The sequence below is a fragment of the Buteo buteo genome, chromosome 26, assembly GCF_964188355.1.
Source record: "Buteo buteo chromosome 26, bButBut1.hap1.1, whole genome shotgun sequence".
Classification (NCBI taxonomy): domain Eukaryota; kingdom Metazoa; phylum Chordata; class Aves; order Accipitriformes; family Accipitridae; genus Buteo; species Buteo buteo.
In genome coordinates, this window is record NC_134196.1 from 12,705,909 (window position 1) to 12,726,907 (window position 20,999).

The following is a 20,999-nucleotide window of genomic DNA, read 5'->3' on the forward strand; positions in this document are numbered from 1 at the left end:
AGGTATGAAAAATTAAACCAATGCTGCTTAATTAGTATAAGGAAGAAAGAGCTTCCAGTCAAAAAAGACTTGGTAATCAGCTGTTTGAAGGTTTTGCATAAACTTTTGAGTATCTTGGAAATGGCTCTGTCTCTTCAATTTTTAAGAAGTAGTTGGGTAATTTCTATTCCAGCTCTTGCAGTAGAAGTCTTATTACGTTGTACAGGAAACACACAAGCCTGGAAAATTTTTAAATAATTCCAGTATGTTTTGATTAGATTTGGAATAGGAAAAAAAGTTTATATGGTTTGGTTATAAAACTTCGCTGGTGAAAACTAAGGTGGGCTCTATTACAAATCTTAATGGATGTCAAACCTCAAAATCTTAGTTTTCTAAATTTGCCCAAGTGTAATTTTAAATTAGGCCATCAGACTTGTTTTGAGTGAGAGGAAAAGTAGACATAAATGAGCCTGAGTGCTTAAGTGAGACAGAGATGATAGGGCTGAAAATGTTTCTGTAATTTTAATGGACATGAGATTTATGTACTAGACAAACGACATTATAATAGAATTTTCATGAATTTGTCTTCTTAAGAATTTCTCTCTTTTCTCCATTTGTCTGCATGGGTGTGAAACTCTATTAATAATAAATAGTATTATACTGAAGATTTTTTTCCCAGTTTTGACCCATTGAGCCAAATTAAACCTTTTCATGATAAATCAAGTACAGAAAGAATGATATTGCCTGTGTAGCATTTCAAGTTGCCAGGTCCCAGAGCCTAAACTCTGCTGTAATGGTGTGAACAGCGGGTAGTCTGGGGAAGGGAAACAAAGCATACAGAGATGCTAATTTGACTCAGCATGTAAATTTGGGATTGCCTGAAATGGGTCCTTCAAAATGTGCTGCCTTCAGCCCTTCAGAGAATTTTTAGCTTCTTTTTGGAAGATGGTCTTTTAGTAGTAAGAAGCCCCTGAATGTCTGATACCAGACCCAGAATATGGACTGAGATTTCCTCTTTTTCTCACCTTTGCCTTGATTCCAGGAAGAATATCCATTGCATTTTTGCAGCTGCTAGAAATATTTTGCCTGCTTGAGTGCGTAGATTTATAGCAATGTTTAATGAATGAGTGGCAGTGGTTTGCTTATCAGGCCGAGTAACTATGCAGACCTTTTCCATAAAGCAAGGTCAAAGTGAGCCTTGCTGATGCCTTTTTAAAAAATGAGTGCTAGAATATAAATGCCAAGTCTAGTTAAAAAAATAAACACAGCTGGCTGTAAAACGTAAAACATTGCTGTGATAGTCACAGCTCAGAAAGATCCTAAGTGAAACAAGCTTGATAAATTCAAGTGAATGGGAAAAGGAAGTTTCTGGAGGCAGCATAATTGCTTTTCAAGCAGTTCTGCTGAGTTGTCGGGAGGAAAAAACAGGCAGTGGGATATATGTTGTGTGTCGCTGTGACATGTTTGACTTAGTTGCTCAATAGAAGACCAAAGTCAGGTGGTTTTGATTTGCCTAGTGGGAAACAGCACTGGTCATTTAGGAAATTAGTAATTTTCTTGGACATGAGGCAACCAGGGATGGAGTACAAGGGAATGTCGTGGGCAGCAGGTCAGTCCTGTCCCAGGGACTCCCACTGCATGAAGTGTGTCCCTGCCACTGAAACGCATTGTCACGTCTTCTTTCCAGTCGCTCAGCAGAGACAAAGTTTTCCATGCTGAGCAGCAGAACATGTGTCTGTATCAGGGTAGGTCTGTAAATCAGTTTTCAGTCCTTTGGGAAGATACATGTCACTTAAATGCAATTAAAATACAGCATAATTTGTAACTCTAGTTTTCTTTATGATCTGCTTTAAAATGTAGAGGCGCCTAAGATTTGTTGAGTCAGGTATGTATCTGGGTCAAACTGGTGTCAGACTGCTGATTTGCCTCACAACTGAGTTAGAGTGACTTAATTGTGGACCTGGATTTCTGAATATGAAAAGAGGCATTCATAACCTCTTTATTTGTGCTCCAGCTGGTAATGAAAGACAACTGCTTTGTACAACTATAACAAATGGGAAAAGAATGAGCAAACGAGAACATTTGTGTTCCCGCTACTACATACAGATGGTAGCCACTCTGAGTTGTAAATATTCCCACACTATAAATCTATGCATAGCATATTACTTATAGGCTGTTCTTAAACAGTATATCAATAAAAGTGTATTGATATATAGATATTTTTCTTTCAAATATGACTATTAGTAGAATTGTAGCAGCAGAATATTAACTGTTAAATTGAACACCAAATAATGTTAGCAGGAGAGAGTGCAGATGAGGAAGAACTGTACTGAGGATTTGAAGAGTAGACTTAACTTCCACAGTATGAAAATGAACATATTGGCAAGAACTCTACCAACTGTGGCTTGATGTTGGTTGAGAAATTATAATGACCAGAGTTTCCAAGTTAGGTTGCTAAGGTTGGGCTTTTAGATCTTTATCTAGATATTTAAAAACCAGTTTAATGCTGACATTCTACCTTATCCCCCATAAGAAGGATGAGTTACAGATTTTTAGAGACATTAGCTTGGTCTTAGTGCCTGATACTTCATGTATCACATTTTTATTTTTCCCTTGAAGATTTATTTAAAATGCTGTGTTTGTATTCATTCCTTAATCTTTGAAGAGTGATAATGTGAAAGATTATGATTTATGAGTGATGAAGCAAACTGATAGTATATTTGCCTTGAGTTTATATTTTAAATGCCAGTAGTTTGGTTAGTAGCTGCTGATGGTATTTGGTTTCTTATTCAGTATACCCAGATGCAATGCACTGAAAATGCATCACACCATAAAAACATATATGACTTTTCCTTTTTTTCTTTTTTTATGAAAAAAATTTTCCAAGGGGAGTTTATGGCTAAGGAAGAACAGCAACTTTGAGAAATAGAGTCATGAAGAGACTGATGATCCATTTGGTGAGATATTTGGGTTTGTGTGAAATGAATGCTAATATTTAAATTTCACCCCACAGAACATTAAACCATACAGAGAGGTAAGGTTATCACAAGAGCTCATTCTGAAATCACATTATGATTTTAGCAGTCTCCTGATAGCCATATGAAATTAAACAGAGGGAAAAAATCTGTCGTGTTAAAGTCAGAAATGAGGACAATCCGTCAAATCTAAACCCAGAGACAACTCTCTTTAAAGCTGGAAGTAGTATCTAATTCTGTGATTTCATTCCAATGTTAGTTGCTACTCATTAGAGTGAAGCATGCCATGTACTTTACAAATGCAGTTTCTTTTTCTGCTTAAGTAAAATCCATAGTCGAGTCGTATTTTCATTGAACACCCAAATCCCTCAAATTTATTGGAATTTTTATGGGATTTTTTTTTAAGACTTTGGTTTTATATGACTAAGCAGCTATAAAACTGGATTAAAAAATCAGCATCGCAAGTTAGTTGTGGCTAATTGGAAACAGTACATGACATTGGCTTCATTCCCTGTCTAACTCGGTCTCACTCCTGCAGAACTAGGGGGATTCCACAAAGCAACCGTGGGTTTGAATTCCTGGAAGAATGAAAAAGGCTTGTGGAGAATATTATGGGACAAATATATGGAAGATTTACAGGAACAAAGACTTTTCTTTCCTCAACCTTGAGAGAAAAAAATGTCTATCAGATTATAATGTTTATGATGGGAATATTTAATTTTCATATAACCACTTATAACTGTCTTATTCTAAGAAATATTGTTCATCAATGAGTCTTAGAGTACATATGAAGAAAAATTCTAGAATACAGTTTTGTAATTAATATATCTGACTAAGTTTTTGCAGTCAATGAGATTGGATCTGTTTAACTCATAGATTAGCTCACTTCTTGTGGTCAGAGGGTTAGTAGAAGGAAGATACTGAAGTAGTTATTTTTTCAAATAATTTGCATCATATTCTGGACTATGAAAAGATGAGGCTTAAACTAACAGATATGAACAGACATCACTGGAAATAATTTTTAAATCTCCAAAGTATAGAAATTTATTTTTGATTTTTCAAAATGAGTATGATATTAACAAAAAAATACTGCTTTCCTTTTAAGTATTTTTTTATCCAACAGGAAAATTACTCTGTTTTGAGGGTTCTATTTAGCAAGAATGATCTGGTGGGAAAACAAAGAACTCATGACTGTGGAAACTCCCTCACTCTTGTTTCAGTCAGGAAAAGTTAAGTCATTTAGTAAATTCTTATCTTTTGCAATGAAAGCAGGATTTTGGTTTCAGTAGTAAGCAAGCTTCAAAGCTGGTTTCTTTAAGAAATAAACACAATCTCTTTTCTGTGACAGTCTCCCTGTAGTTGTATTTTTAGTCTACTAAGTGTGGTGGGGAGGATTATTGTTGTTTTTTTTAAATTGTTTTAAATTCCAGCAACATGCATGTATCAAGTCTCATAATGTGCCTGTGAAGATAGTTATTTAAAGCAACATTGTCATCTTTTTTCTTTAAAGGCAATTCTGTACCTGCATTAGAGCATATTAAATGTTGTATTTCCAAGGGCTTATTAAATATTCAGTAGTTTTCTTTTTCTGTACACAAGCATGTCAAGGGCAAGCCTTCTAAGTCCTGCAATGAAACTCAAATGAACAAACCAAATCTTAAAAGGGGCTATTGAATACTCATGTTAGAAAATATACCTTACACAGTGGGGGAGTTGAGGGAGGAGGTTTTGAGATCCAACCCCAGAACAAGTTGTATCCAGACAGGATACAGACTCTCTGGGAAAATACTGAAATATTGTGAGAGATTTTATTCAAAACTTAACTTTAGGACAGGAGGTAAGGGTGACTGTGACTACCAACAATTAACTGGGCATTAACCTCTTCACTGACTATGACCCATCCATCTTGGAATACTAAATAATGTGTAGAAATAGCCTGGTTTAAGGGTGCGGGTTGGACAGACGAAGCATGTCTTGAATTATGGAGTGGTATGAGTCTGATTTTATGAATATGAATAACAAACCTGAGTATAAGGATGAATTTCTAGCTCTGTTGCTGTTTTCTTTGGTCTGTGTGTAAGCTGATAAACCTTAGAATGCCTGAAGTCAGGCTCTGGCTCCATCACGGGACAACAAGTTGTTCAACCAGTCCCATGTCTGGGTTTGTGCTGGAAAGGAAACTTGGGTTAGATGTGAGCCACAGCATCCTCCGACCAGGTGCCTTTTCCTACTGTGAAATCCAGACATGGCTCAGGTCATTTGCAGCCACGATTTTTAAAGTGACCTTAATTTATTCAAGGCACTTTAGGAGCTATGTGCAAGGTAAAACATGACGTTGGACGCACAGAAGTTCTGATAATCCACAGACTGCTCAATTTGCAGTCCTAGAATTGGTTGTCATTTTTGAAGTGGCTTTAAACTCTGAGCAACTCAGTTCCCTCTGGGACACTGAATTCAAAATAGCTATCATAAAGTTTTCTGCTTCCAACAAGTTATCTGCAGGCATCTGACGCTCACTTTAGATTTATGCGCTTCACTAAAAATCAAGTTGTAGATGATTAATCCACTTACTGTGAACATTAGTAGGACTCGGTAACAGAGCTTGGCTGGTGATCCCATCAACTAGAGAAGCTGAGAGCTGGAATCTGTACCAACATTGTCTGAAATGTGATGCTGACACACATGAACAAAATTGGGTGCACGCCGCCTTCAAAATGTGAGCAGAGGGAATCAGCAGCCTACTGAGAGCTTTAACTACTTAATGAGGAAAGTTCTGCATGCTGTGTGTTACATACTGAACATTTTTGTAACTTTTAACTGCTCTCTTCTGGCAAAAATGGAACAAAAGTTTTATAAATTCAATTTTTATTAATTTTGGTTTTGAAAAAGGCTGGTTTGGTGGCCCTGAAGTGTCTGTACAACCATTCTTTTATGTAGAAAGTGCTGTCCCTCAGGGTAGAAAAAGAAAACCTAAATTAAGAAAGATAATTTTATCTCATCTATTGAAACAAACAAGAAACAACTATTTTTTAAAAACTTCTAAGAAATGGGAAAAGGAGCCTGATTGTTTGGATCTTAGTTGAAAATCCTTCTTCAGCTTTTTTCCAAAGAGTTTCAAGCCATGTGCTTGGACCACAATCTTTGGTTTAAAAAAGGGGGTCGATGAAGCTCTTTTTTGCTGAAAAAAAGGCTGAATTTGTCTTGCAACTAGTCAAAACCTAAGTTTTCAGAACTTCTCACAGTGAAAGGGTGCTAATGATTCAACAAAAAACCTGTCTCTTGCTGTGACCTTTCTGAAATGATGATCAGGCTAACTCCTTTTAGATTTGTGTGCTTCATTAAAAAAAACCCAAAACACAAGGTTGTGTGTGGTACCCCAATTGTTGTGGACATTAGCGGGACTGAGGAATAGAACTTGGTTGGTCCCATCCCCCAGAGAATCTGGGAGTTTGGACCTGTACTGACTTTGTCTGAAATGTGGTGCTTGGCCACTTGAACAAAAATTAATGTGTTTTTAGAGGCTCATTACCTTCAAAATGAGAGAAGATGGAATTAGGATGAAGCAGAAGGAAAGCATAGAGTGAGGATAGCACATGACTTAATTACGACTGTTTGTGAAAAACATTCTAGAGTTTTTTCAACACATTGCCTAGAATTATGTAATAATAGAAAGTATCTTTGTTAGTGTAAAATAAATTCCTAAGCATTTTTCTTTGACTGTTAAAATGTTTCTTCTTGCACTGGCCATTGTATTTTCTTCTTGCAAGTTCTCTGAACCCTCTGATTATTACAATAACATTGTAGGTCTTCTTGTGTATGAGCTTTCATCATGCTAGGTGATGTGCAAGCTCTCTCCAGAATGTCCTGATCCAAGGAGTTTACAGTTTGAAGGAAAATGCAACAAGAGATTAAAGGAATGAGTGTCTTTGCTCAAAAGCAATGATGTATGTGCTATTGTGTGCATGGCAAAACGTGCACAGCCCATTGTTTTATATTGCTGTGAATGGAAATTTGCAGGATTATCAAGAAATCTGTCACTAGATTAATAGCTTTTTCTTGCTTTTGTTTGTTCTAACCTCTGAAAGATGATTGCCTTTAGGATAACAGAGTAGGATACTCAGCAGACTGTGGAAATGTCTTTTTCCTTTAGGGATAATAAGGCACCATTGAATGTAGGTGCACAGTTAAAAATTTTGATCTGCTTTGGCAAGTGCCGATTGCCAAGTGCACTGTGGCCTTTCACAGTGTCAGTGTTGAGCAAAACAGTAATAAATTGTCAGGCAGTTCTACCTGTAGTTAACAACTTGGTATTTGGCATTTTTTAAGAAAGGATCAGAACCAGAACGGACTCTCTTTCTGAAATACAGTCCAGAAGCAGGTGCTAATTATTTACGTACTATTAGGTTCAGTTGAATGCACAGTTAATCCTTATGATATTTGAGTTGTTGGTAAATTTTAGTTTGGCTCAGTTGAATAGAATTTTCTGTTCTTTTCAGACAAAAAATGTTCACAGTTGTCTGACATCGCCGAAGTGTTGCTGTTAAAGAGGTTGCCCAATATTTTATCTATTAAAAGTTCCCACCCAGGTTGCAAACTACAGTGCTGACTTAGCTTCAGTGATCCTCAGCCTCCACAGATTTGTTTGCTTTTTCTCTCCTTCACTGTGTAGAAAGGTGCTGGAGGATGCTCCACCAGTGGCTTAGAGTCTGAAAAATTCTCTGTCCATGTTATGGAGAGGTTTTACAAGGATCTGCTGAGATTAATTCACTTAGGCTATATAAATCTGGTTGTATTTGCTGACTCTAGTTGTCTCACAAAAGACTGAGGCTTTTTTGTGTATGTTGGTCTCAGGTGCCAGGAATAAATGAGCTATGAACGTGCAGCAATTTTGTAGTTAAGGCAAAGGCAGAAAAGCCTGTTCAGTAAAAATCAGCCAGACAGTGTAAGATTGTTTGCTTAGCTCATGACTAGAAGTTCAGACTGGATGATAAGTGTTCAGTTCAGTCCCTGACTCAGTCCTTTCTGAAAAACAGATTTAGAGCGTTTGTAATTGAGGGGCTTGGTGTAATAACTTTGTTTCATTGATTGAGGAAAGGAAGCCATAAAAAAGCTGCAACTCTCTGATACAGGTAGATATAGGGGGGGTTCTGATAGATAGATACATCTTGTGAGTCTGAATATAATAAATTTGCCAGGCTTGCATTGCAAATTTAAACTTGTTTCTCAGAATAAAAGCAATTCTCTCTACCGGTTGTAGAGACAACATTTTGTTGTCTAAATAATGTTCTGTGTTCAAAAAATGCAACCATTCAGTAATGTACCAGCCCAAATGAACTCCTGTGGCACACAATACTCAATCTGAGCACTAATACTAAATTCGGTGATGGATACCCGAAGTACACAAAATCAGTTCTGCTGCAATATTGCAGCCTGGATTAAAGTGACATAAGAGGCATTCTTGCTTGTGGCTGCTGTTCTGTCTCCCTTGTAACTAGATTTTTTCAATGAGATTCAAGATTTAGGTGTGGTAACATACCAGCATCCTGCTGCCACATTTTCTCTTGCCTGTACCACTGGAACCTGGACTGAAAGCTACCCTTTCCAGTAGGGTGGTAGTAAAGAATATGATATTTTTTTCTACTTGCTGGGCTTCTTTAAGGTATTTAGTTTCAGGTTGGGAATTAACAGATTAAAAGTGTGATACCCTGAGTGATTTGTAAGTAGTATTAAGGGAAACATAAAATACATTAAGATTCTTCACTAAAATAAATAATATTAAAAAGGATGAAGCACCTGTCTCAAGCTCTGAGATCCCTATCATGTATTTTTGTTTTACCAGCAAGTAACAGTTCAAAATTATAAAAATCCAAGCCAGAAGAGTTAGTCATTTTCTGCCATTTTGAAAGAAATGTGTTTCTTTCTTGATATTACGCAGTGATAAAATTTCAAGCAGCTAGATATGTGAGGAGGCACATAGGCACTAGATATTTTCAAAAATGTGTTTAGGCATCGTTTTGTCTCTTTGGACCCCTAAGACCTTTGAAAATCTTCAAGTCTTCAGAGAGTTTTTTCCAGGATAATGCTGGCTATAAAATGTCTATTAAGCTGAAAATCCAGAATAACAGACACATTGATAACATGTTATAGATCCTGGCTCAGGGAGAGATTTAAACATATCATCTATTCATGTACTACACCATTGCTGTTGGAGTGCTAACATGGTGGTAATGTATTGTCACTTAAAAGAAGTTAACCATTGTAGCAAAGGAGCAATTGCCCTCAAAACACCTTTTCATTTGGTATGTTTTACTGGGTGTAAGAAAGTTTATCTCCCCCTCCAGATGTTTGGCTCAACATTAATTTTTATGAGATCCTGTCCTAGATGTTCCCTTTTCTTCAATGCTTGACTGTGATGACTGAGTTGAAGATCAGGCAGTAAATGGTTTTTAAGTCCTTGACAATCCTCTTTGAGGGCTGTCTCCAGGTTATTTAACTGTATTTTATCTATCCACATGCCTCTACTAGAACTGAATTTGTATTTCCCTACTTGTTCAGATTGTCTTGGGTCTGCAATTTTGATAGCAGGATTGTGGATCCTAGGAGACTGGCAAAGCTCAGCCCCTGTGGTGAGAGAGGTTCTGCTAGGTTTACTCTTAGTCCTGCCTAAGAGTATGAGTGATGGATGACTGCAAACATAACAGGCTGTACAACCAACTCTGCCTGTAATACGGAAGGCTTTTTCTATCAGTAAATATCCTGTGTTTGTGAATCATTGAAAATCCAAAGGAAACCCGGTGTTTGGATCTGTTCCTGGGACCTTCTGAGGTGCCCTTCAGGCCAGGTGACAATTCCTGAACCGTAATCTCAAGACCATTAGGGTCAGCCCCGTTTTCCACGATGTGAGAGGTGGACAGCCTTAAATCTTGCCGTTGTTGGTGTGTATGGGGGCTGTTTGTAAGGTACCTTGACAACTGAATGGAATTCAGATGATTTGGCACGGATTAAAGAATTTGTTGCCACTTTCTGAATGAGTTGCAACCTGTCATGGTGTCCACCACCAAGACTTTTCCCCATCCCAGACTCCTGGCCTATGCCCGAGAGCTGTCTGCTGCTCTCCTCTGGCCTAGATGCAAAGGTTTATGCATACAAATTTGTGAATCATTTGGGCATGATTCAGTAAAAGATTTATAATGATCAGTGACATTGTTAGTATTACAGTGAAGAGCTGTGTGGTTCTGATGTCTCTTTTCCCTCTTTTTGTTTCAGTTCATCGCCTTTGCCTCTTTATTCTTCATCCTAGTTTCAATCACAACCTTTTGCCTGGAAACACATGAGGCTTTCAATACTATTATAAACAAAACTGAGCAGGTCGTCAACGGGACAGAAACTGTGCTACAGTATGAAATTGAGACAGATCCTGCCCTGACGTACGTGGAAGGAGTCTGTGTGGTATGGTTTACATTTGAATTTTTAGTACGCGTTGTTTTTTCCCCCAACAAACTTGAATTCATCAAAAACCTCTTGAATATCATTGACTTCGTGGCCATCCTGCCCTTTTACCTAGAAGTGGGCCTGAGCGGGCTCTCCTCCAAAGCTGCTAAGGACGTGCTTGGTTTCCTCAGGGTGGTGAGGTTCGTGAGGATCCTGCGAATCTTCAAGCTCACCCGGCACTTCGTGGGCCTCAGGGTGCTGGGCCACACTCTGCGAGCCAGCACCAATGAATTTTTGCTGCTGATAATCTTCCTGGCACTCGGTGTTTTGATATTTGCCACCATGATCTACTACGCAGAGCGGGTGGGAGCCCAGCCTAACGACCCGTCGGCGAGTGAGCACACACAGTTCAAAAATATCCCTATCGGCTTCTGGTGGGCTGTAGTCACCATGACCACCCTGGGGTACGGGGATATGTATCCACGGACTTGGTCAGGCATGCTGGTGGGAGCCCTGTGTGCGCTGGCAGGGGTGCTCACCATAGCCATGCCGGTGCCTGTGATAGTTAACAATTTTGGGATGTACTACTCCCTGGCCATGGCGAAGCAGAAACTGCCGAGGAAGCGGAAGAAGCACATCCCTCCTGCTCCTCAAGCCAGCTCGCCCACCTTCTGCAAGACAGACTTGAACATGGCCTGCAATAGCACGCAGGGTGACATCTGCCTGGGCAAGGACAACCAGCTGATGGAGCACAACAGATCATCAGGTAGGACCCCACTGGAAATGCATGTCCTCTGAAAACACTTTATAGACCAGTATGTTCGGCAGGGGTCAGAAAGCAGCCAGTCTTTCTGCCAGGAGAAGACATAGCTCCCACCCTTCTCCCCTCCAGTGTTTGCGTGTGTCAGTCTCATAGAGGGCAAAATAGGTATAGCGACGTTCCCAAACCTCTATGTAGCTGGTCTATACAGTTTTGCTTGCTCTGTTGAGAATGCTTTCCTGCTGATGATATCAACCTTTTCTTTTGCCTGTTGTTTGTTGCGTTGTATGGATGTTTCCTGTTTTTCTGCATGACTGTGACTATTTGAGCAGCCACCGTGTCCCACCCTGTTGGACTCCATGGTGTTTTGCCTCAGTGTCTGTCTCTTGTGTCAGCTTTGCCTGTGCCACATCGTGGCCTGTTAAGCAAGATCCTACAAAGAAGCGGTCATTTAAAAGGAGCAGGTGCTTTACATCAAAAGCCCAGCACTCAAAGGAAATGAGAAGAAATTCTCTTTCTAGCTTTCTTTCCATTTGGCATTCTGCTTCCCTGGCTAGAAGAACCTCCTTTGTCTGTGTTAGATGAGACATTGCATGATATTTACTTTTAATTGAATGATAATAGCATAGCTGATGTAAAGTTTGTCAAGCAAAATGAAAGTGACAGCCCCTAGCAACATCATCGTTATTGGTGTTGATTTTTATGATTTATATGACCTTATTTGTTAGAGTTCCAAATGATGGATAAGGAGTATTTTGTGCTAATCGCTGTGAAAACGCATATCAAATGACAGCCTCTGCCCCTCCAAGCCACTGCCCCATATTCCGTATCTCTTCAAATTAAAGACTAAATTTTATCTCTCAGTATAATTAAAATTTTTAGCGGCAAGGATTTTTTTGTTTGTTTCTTGAATGTATTTATTTTTATAGCCAAGCACAATCTGATTACAAAGCTCACATACCAGTCATTAGACTCCTGTTGAAAAGCTGCTAAAGAATAATAAGAGCAAAGCCACCCATGACTGGTGTCGTTCAGTAATTGAAATTTATTTTTTAAAAAGAAGAGTCTGGAAAATCGGTCTCTGAACAATATCCATCTTTGGTCTGTTGCTCTGTTACTGAATAGCATTTATGTTCAAAGAAGCTCAGTTTCAGTCTCCGAGTGAGTGTACGCAGACAAAGTTAATACAGCTTTTTGAACGTCCTAAATATATTTAAGAGGATGGAAACCCTTGAAGGGACTCACACTGAGGGTGGAATATAGTTAGCTTTACAGTGCTTTGACTGATACCCACTTTCAGACAACATCTTTAAAGTGTTAATGATAACAGCTTTTTCATGCCATCAGGTCCTACTAAAGGTGTTCCGGAATGCAGGAGGCTCAGTGTGATCAGAGAAAAGAGACACTCTTCTGTGTCTGCAGCTTTATTTACAAGGTGTTATAATCCTTGAAGTTAGAGACAAAGCAGATACACAAAAAGAAGCCATTTTGAAGTGTTAACTTTCTCTTCAGTAGTGCCACCACTCATATTGTGCACTGTAGCTTTATTTCTGGTAGAGAATGCTGTTAGAGTCACTAGGAATTCTGTGCAAAACTTCAAGGCTGAATAGAGCCCTTTGCATTACCAGTTCAGAAAAACACATGCTCAGGTTTAAATGCAAAGGCAAAGCTGAAGTCAGTAACATGCCATTACCTGTTATGTGCTGTACTGAGCAGAGATTTTTTTTCTTGAAGTGTGGCTTGAATCTGAAATGGTAGATAATTTTAAAAGAGAGTCCTTTGGGAGTGCCAAATCAGGAGAGGTAAGAGTTTCGCTGTTTGATAAAATAAACTACAGAGACCAAAGACAGCATTTCATGTTGGGTACTTATGACGACAAGCAGTGCAAGTATGATAAGTATAGAAATGACAGCTAAGTGTGTTATTAAACAGGTTTTAGTGCCAAATGTTGAAAATTTAATCCTCCTGGGGGAGGGGTTGTCTTTAAAATATGCTAAGCAACATATTCTAAGCAAAAATGACTAACATGACCTCTTGTTTAGCAAAAAGGATAGCCAAAATAATAAACACTTGTTTGAAATATCCAAGGCTGCCTGTACTCCGAAAAGTTATGGTCCATAATAGGCAACTAACTGAGCCTTGATTTGATTATTTCTTATTTCATGTTAGTTTAGTATAACTTTATATGAAATTTAAAAGAAGAACAAGAAAGTCAAAAGATCATTTGTCCTTGAATAAAAAATATACTTTTTGCCATTTTGTACTGATTAATGGTGAATTGCAATCTTGTTCTCTTCTAATGATTTACCTTATAACGATTTTTTGAGTGATGGGAATATCCGGCATTCAGCATAAGCTCTTTGTGATGTCTCATTTCCTCATTCATTATTGTCTGTAAATGGGCATGGTGCTTTAACCAGTGTTATCAGGTGAAGACAGTGCAGGAAGTGAGCAGCCACTCTCACCTGGTGAAAGGCTCCCTCCCATCAGACGCTCTAGTACAAGAGACAAAAACAGAAGAGGGGGAACATGTTTCCTACTGACCACAGGTGATTACACGTGTGCTACTGATGGAGGGATCAGGAAAGGTATGGACTTCTTTCATTAGATCATAAAAGGTTACTTAGCAATGTGCTTGTGAAAAGCAATCTTAGAGTAAAATGATGTGCACAATGCTCTCAGAGGAAAGACTGTACTCACAATGTATCTTTTACTTTACTCCTAGTCATTCTTTTCCTGCTTTCTTTTTAGAAACACTCATCTCCTTTAGTCTTCACAAAATGTGCTTGATGTTGGACCCACATATCACTTGTGCCTTCATTTGTCTGTTATCTTTAATGGAAAAGCCTGCAATTCAGACCTCATTCAACCACTCATCACTCAATACCATTTGTCATTCTAAAAGACAAATTAATTATTGAATAACTTTGGTCTGCACTTAATAACTTAGTAAAAATTACAGCTGAATAAATTACACTTAAAAGGTTGAGATGTCAAAAGTGAGCAACGTTTTTGTTCTGAACACAACAGAGCATATCTCATCAGATGCTATTTAGATTTCTTTCAAAGAAAAGGTTGAGTTTATAATGCCACAAAATGTTTCCTCTTTGTAATACACCACTGATGCTAAAAGGTGGCTGTCTACCCCAACAAGAATTCAACTACAATAAACAATGTTTGATCTTGCAAGGTGCTAAAAATGCCTTTCTAGTTATTCAGCCTCTTCAAATCTGATTACTCACTGTTCAGTAGGATTGGGTTCCCCAGGCGGAGTTTGCAAAACCTTCTGTCATTTTATGTATCACCCATACGACTGACGGCGTGGCTACCCCGTCAGGCCACAGCTGGCTGTGGCTGCAAACCTAACCTCAGGGCATAGCCCCCAAATCAGCAACGCCAGCGGTCATCTTGCCATTTCCTTAGATAAGAATTGCTTTGGTTTCTTGGCAGATCGTATCATTCCAACAGGTTTCACGTTCCTGAGTGCTGATGTGCAGTCGTTCACCTCAGAGTTCATCTGCAGTAGCCACGTGGCACTGGACAAATGTTTTTGGCTGAGATTTTTCTGCCTTTTTTTTTTTAATTATTTTTTTTTTTTAGCTTGATTTGTGTACAGCAAACATAGCTGTCCAAGCCAGCCGTAGACCCTAAAGGAATTCTCTTGAGTTATTCTACAAATGCTCTTTTTACATTTCAAAAGCATGAGCTCAGTAGGTTAAACCTGTGAAGACAGATATGCAACCAAAGGCTGATGTGTATGGTATTTGTAAAGAGTATGATTGTCCCTATGTTCCTGTGTTTTGCATATTCCTGTACATAATGTTTAGATTAAATGGGACTTTCATTGCGAACATGTGTTTGCACAGATTTAGGACACTTTCCACCAAGCATATATCTCACACTGTCTTCTCAACAACTAGGATTATTTAAAATATCTCTAATGCTAAGAGCCCAGTCTTTGAGGAGTTCAGGAACACCTGAATAAAGCAGATTGCCATGGCATCTTGCAAAATAAGGTTCTTGACTTCCTTTAGGAAAGTTAGTATAAACATTTGAGTGCTGTTCACTTGGCAGTAACCATAATTAGAACAGATCAGAAATAATAAAAGACGTTACACATCAGCTACTAAAGACATATTCATATAACAATAAAACATATTTTATACTAGGACCACATGAACATTTTCATTTCAAAATCTAGATTCAAGAGAAAACTGTGTCATAGTTTTTACTAGAAAAATGATGCTTGAGTTCAGAACTGACAGTTTCTCGATGCTGTTTGACTGGTTCTGATGATAACCATAGTCTAGGCTGAAATGTTTTAGCCACTGGCTTCCAAGTTTATTTCATACAGAGTGGGGAAGTTAACTCATAAACATCTCCAAGTAGCATCCAAATGGTTTTGAATACTTGAATTTAATTCACACATCAAGTCTACTACTTTTTCATTTTATTTTTTCCCTGTCATTCTTTTGGTACATCCTTCTTGTTTGGTTGGTTCCTTGGTTGGTTCTTGGTTGTGTTCAAGGATCATTTATTCTGAGCTTTTTTACATTAGCACCTTATCTCCGTCTCTGAGAAGATACTGATTCAGAGCTGATCCAAACCCCACTGAAATACCTGGAAAGTACTGATCTTGGATCATGCCCCTGTCTCTATTCATCTTGTGTATCTGGTTTTCATTTTTTTAGGAGTTCCTGTTTTCTTTATCATCTTTACCATCTTCCTCTATCAGTTCTTTGCTTTTATCATTAGAAAAGTAGCAGGAAAAATATTTTTAAAAAATACTTTCCTAGTTTCTGTGTAAAAAAAGCTACCTGATTATTTTGATTTTTTGGTAAGCTTTATGTTTACAGGGGAGGTTAAATATATACACTAGCATTGTGCTTCCCCTCAATTCCCCTTTCAAACATGATTCTTTCTAATCTGTGTAAATACGGATAGAAACTCAGAAAATGGAGGCTGGTTTTGAAATGTATCGGAAGTCTGTGAAGCATCACAGTCTAGCCTGCCTTTGCAATCTGGAGATAACATTGCACAACATTTTAGCAGTCATGAGGTTCTACATTTGCTTTAAGTTTAGTTTTACAGTATGCAGTTCTCGGTAGGTAAGAAATATGTTAATTGTTGTTAGGGGAGAAGCTAAGATACGATTTTTCCTGAAGATGCTAACAACTGTCTGTTATCTGGAGATCTGGAATTTGAGCTGGTACCCACTTCAATAAAAAAAAAAAAATGTCTGGTGATGTCCCACGTAATGTTTAGCTGTTTTTCACTGGCATTTTATAGTTTCTGTGGGAAAAGTCTCGGTATTTCACTGTAAGCAGTTTATACCTGAATGTCTTAATCTGACAAATGCTTAGATGCATACTTGTCTTCAAGGAAATAAGTAGTGCCGTTGAAATCAATGGGACTTCCCACGCCTGCAGTGGAGCATATATCCATATACTTGAGGAGTGGGGTCCTGTCCGGCTTCATCTTTGTTGTATTTCCTTCCTGATATCTCTCTCCAGACTGATGGGCTGATCCTTTTCTTCACAAGTGGGCTTATTCAGGTGCTGTTGAAAATACTTGATTATGAAGATAGTGATGCAGCGAATAGCAATGCTTTTCTGTCATTGTACAGCATAGCCTCTACAAGGTGAAAACAATCTATATGTAGCAAAAAGTAGGTAGCTAGAGCTCACAGTGTATGTGAAGAGAAATGTCTGCGAGTGCAATGTTCCCTCCAAATTGTGAAGCAATATGTGGTTGCCTCATTTAATGATTACTTATTTACTACTTGCTTCTGTGGTTTAATACCATTTATTTCATTTGAGTCAGCTGGAGAAGGAGCACAGATATGGTGTTTTAAATTTGCCAGTCAGAAGGCATTTGCAAATATGTCAAACTCTACTATCTTATTATACTTCAATATTAGACACAAAGTCTTAGGGTTAATATTTCTGTAGATGAAGCTTCTTTCCCATAGTATCATTCAATCCTCTGCAGAAGTGATTTACACATACTGTATGCAATTTATTTGTTTTTGTTTTGTTTTATTTACTTTTAAAGAAAAATCATCCTTTATTAGGAATTGGGTTTAGCAGAGATTATATAATTCTAACAGTTTTTATAGTCTGTCTTAATGGGTTTTTGATTATGCTTAGCCAGATAGCTCACCCAGTAACCCTGCTGGGATCCTTTATCTTGCACTCTCTGCAACCCTGCTGAAGCCAACAGAGCGGCACCGAGTGCAAGATGGGGTGTGGAAGAGCAGGTCAGACCTCTTGTGTGATGGTCTGTTTAATTTTCTGGGAAAGAATAACTGCATTAATCTGTAAATAATTTTACTTATTAATATCTTTTGGTAGTGACGTGTCTCGGCATTGAGTTCTTTTGCAGGCAGATTCCCTCTGAGCCCCAGATAGCTCCTTGGATGACATTACATTGTATTGTTTGTCTTTGTCTATTTTTTTGGCTGAATTCAACTGATGTCTGTGCATTTTCTCATACAAGGCTATGAAAAATCTCGAAGCTTAAACAACATAGCTGGCTTGACAGGCAATGCTCTGCGACTGTCTCCAGTAACATCACCCTACAGCTCACCTTGTCCTCTAAGGCGCTCTCGGTCTCCCATCCCTTCCATCTTGTAAACCAGATGGCATCAATCGGCTACATAGTATTAATTCAAATACTGTTTACCACATATTGGAAATAAATGTAGCATTAACCATAGGCTCCACAAATATAACTCCTGCATGATGTAACTGTCAGTAGTAAGAAATGCCACTTGGGTAGCTGAAGATTTTTATCTTGGCTCTTAAAGATTACCGAAGGTAGCACTTCTCCTTTTATCTACTATATTGTCCTACTTTCCTATGGCAATAAAAGGACAGTTAGTGGATGCCGTTGGCCAGTATATTCAATAAATAAGCATATTTTCAGGGAGATTTACTTAAAATAATGTGCTTCCAACTAATTATCAGTCACTCCATTGAACTTCCATTTCTTGTGACTCTAACCCATCCTGAAGAGGTCTGGAATCGTGTCGTGGTTGCACACAATGTGACCTGGGTCTGCTCATTTGCATGGACCATCCTGTCTCCATCACCTGACAAGCAGTGTTGCCGATCGCGGAGACCACAGATGGCTCTCGATGTGTGTTCTCACATTGTACCATCCTGCTGAAATGAAAGCACTGATAAACTGGTCTGCATGTGGGATTGTTTTTCTTTGTTTAACCTTTTCCTTTATTTTCTTAACGATCTACTTGTTTATAAATGGCTTTATTTTGTGATTAACTTACTTCGGTACTGGATTGCTGTATCAGAGTTCTGAATGTCTCCGGTTGTTTGCACACAGATAACTGCAAAGAGGTTGTCATTACTGGTTACACGCAAGCAGAAGCCAGATCTCTTTCTTAATGGCTTGGGGAAGGCACAAAACATGCAAGAAAGGTAAACGCCATCCAGACTTGCAATTTTAAGCTAGCAAGTGCTGCTTGGTACTGTAGTCATTTCTCTACTCCAGGGTTCTTCAACATTTTCAGAGGCTGAGTACCAAGTAAAATTGAGAAGATTATTGGGGGCTTTTTTGTACCACTGTAAGAGGGTAGCAGTTCTCACGTCGGGTTTTTGACCAGCCTTATACCTCTGGCTCATGAGCTTCAAAAATTTCTTCAGTCAATGTTTTTTGAGGTGCTTTGTCCTATATGTTGTTTGTCTGTCTGTTTTGCAACCTGTCTACTGTATTCTCCATCTGTCTCCATAAAGCACAGAGATACTGTTAAAATGCCCCCCTCTTTTAAGGTTAACTAAGGACATTTTTCTCCTTTTCTCTTTTTTTCATATGGACTATACTTATGTGTATAGATACAAATATATATATTTTTCAAGTGCAAGTTAGTATCGTCTAGACTAACTCATGTGAGCACTCTGAAGATTTTTCGAGTGGGATTTAGTAGTGGCATTACAGTACTGACCGGTTGCCTATTGCATCAATCTTCCTCCTAGCAACCAGCATTCATTACAGTTTTGAAACTGTATCTCCTCTAGTGGCTTTTTCATTCAATATTAACCTCTGTTTATGCAACAGGACAAATGCAGTGGCAGATTTGATGTTCTGGGCTGGTGAGGAAAAATTACCCTAAACCACAGTTTTAGAACTACATGGGGAAGACCATAACAACCCAAATCTTAAGAGATCCTTGAGATTGTTGAATAATCCCTGATTGTCATGTTTTATTTTTTGTTAGGAAAAGAAATATAACTTATTGTTGACCATGTAACATGTTCTTCTGTATATAGCCTAGCCCAATAGCATGATCTGCATGTCAGAATTCTTGTACAATAATGTATTTATCAGAGTATACATTTCTGATATTTAGAGATGTACATTGATTTAGTTTTGGTAAAATATTGTCAATAGAGAGATAATTGCAAACAGCTTTTAGCAAAGGAATTAATATAATATCTGGTGCTGCTGTTATATTAACTACAGTGTTGTACAGAATTTATCATGGATTTTTGACTGCTGAAAAAGGGACAATGGAATTTAGCCATACCAAGGACTGTACTGGAAAGAGACTGCTGCTGCTGAATGGGCCCTGATAAACAACTCGCGCCTTGAGGAGGTCACTGAGACTTTACATGCAAAGTAGACCTTGTTAAAGAAGATTAAAGACTGCTCATAATTACTGCTGCCAGAGGAAGGGGTGACTAGTCACTGTTGATGAGTCAGCTGTAAATAAAACGTGTGTGCATGGAATATCAGTTTTTATCTATATCAAGGAAAGCTGAATTCAAGTCATCATTGCTAAGGCTCCATGCAAAGACCCACACCCCTGTATGTATTCTTCCTGGTTCCTGCAGTAAGTTGTGCTGTGGATCATACAAAGACACCCACTTAATAATGATAGTGACGTAAACTACATCTGTCTTGACTTCTGTCATAATAACGGTATATTTTGCAAAGGTCACAAATATGAACAGAGTAGGTTTGCATAAGTCCTTGCTTTCTCAGTTTGCCATGACCTATATTTGTATGAATTCTAGTGTACATGCGAAGTCTTAAGTTTACTTTTCACTTTGATAACAGAAATGTGACTGCAGACAAATATCACCGACTTTGTTCACAGCACACAGTCTTCTTTCATTGTTACCTCAAACTATAAGTATTATGAGAAATAAAATTCTGGCAGCAAGACTATTTTGTTTTTTTTTTTTTTTTTTATTCAAAGTGTTGCAAACCCAACATCAATAAGTATAAAAGATGTATTAAAATTATATCCTACAAATGTATATTTTACATAAAAGAGATATTCTTTGATCAGTTACTTTCTGTGATTTTTGTGGTAAATGGATCTAGTCTATTCTATGTTTATGAGGCATTGTAGTGCTACGATGTGGTAATTATGTTCTCTCCATCCTATTCAGTGGGAAATTCTCCAGAATCTGTTTTGTCACCCTGGTGTCCCAATTGTAGGGACCTGTCCCAGTTGTGAAACTCTGTATCGTGGAACTTCTGTGAACATGTCAAGGTGCATGCACAATCCTGGTGGAAACCAGTGGAAATGTAATACCTGAATTGGAGAATAAAAGGCAAAAGACCTGGGGAGGAACTTGGAACATATCTTCTGGAGTGGCTCATGAGCTTTCTTTAGCTGTATCGGTCCCATGCCTGCTGCTGGCCGTCCCAATTCTCAAACCAGTTTCCCGGGGTACATGAGGAGCTAATTCAAAAACTAGCATGAGCTGGCTTTGAAAACAACTTAAAATCTTCCTTCTTGTTAATGACCCCACGCCTCATGCAGAAATTGTAATTGGGCTAGATGTTATCATGCTCGAGGCAGTTTTATTGCATCACGGTGTGAA

The 20,999-nt window shown here is 38.4% G+C and overlaps 1 protein-coding gene across 7 annotated transcripts in view; it reads left to right on the top strand.

The window, feature by feature from the left end:
- KCNC2 (potassium voltage-gated channel subfamily C member 2) overlaps positions 1-20,748 on the top strand; it is a 101,687-nt gene extending 80,939 nt beyond the window's left edge. The window contains exons 2-4 of one of the 7 annotated variants that reach the window (XM_075057721.1): positions 10,221-11,151; positions 13,566-13,733; positions 19,627-20,748. In XM_075057721.1, the coding sequence (XP_074913822.1) occupies positions 10,221-11,151; positions 13,566-13,733; positions 19,627-19,736 (1,209 nt within the window). In that variant the 3' untranslated portion in view covers positions 19,737-20,748. Of the gene's footprint in view, positions 1-10,220; positions 11,152-13,565; positions 13,734-17,643; positions 17,781-18,487; positions 18,552-19,626 lie in introns of those variants that run through there. The other 6 variants (XM_075057725.1, XM_075057720.1, XM_075057723.1 and 3 more) reach the window with 6 other exon arrangements.
- The last annotated feature ends 251 nt before the right edge of the window (positions 20,749-20,999 follow it).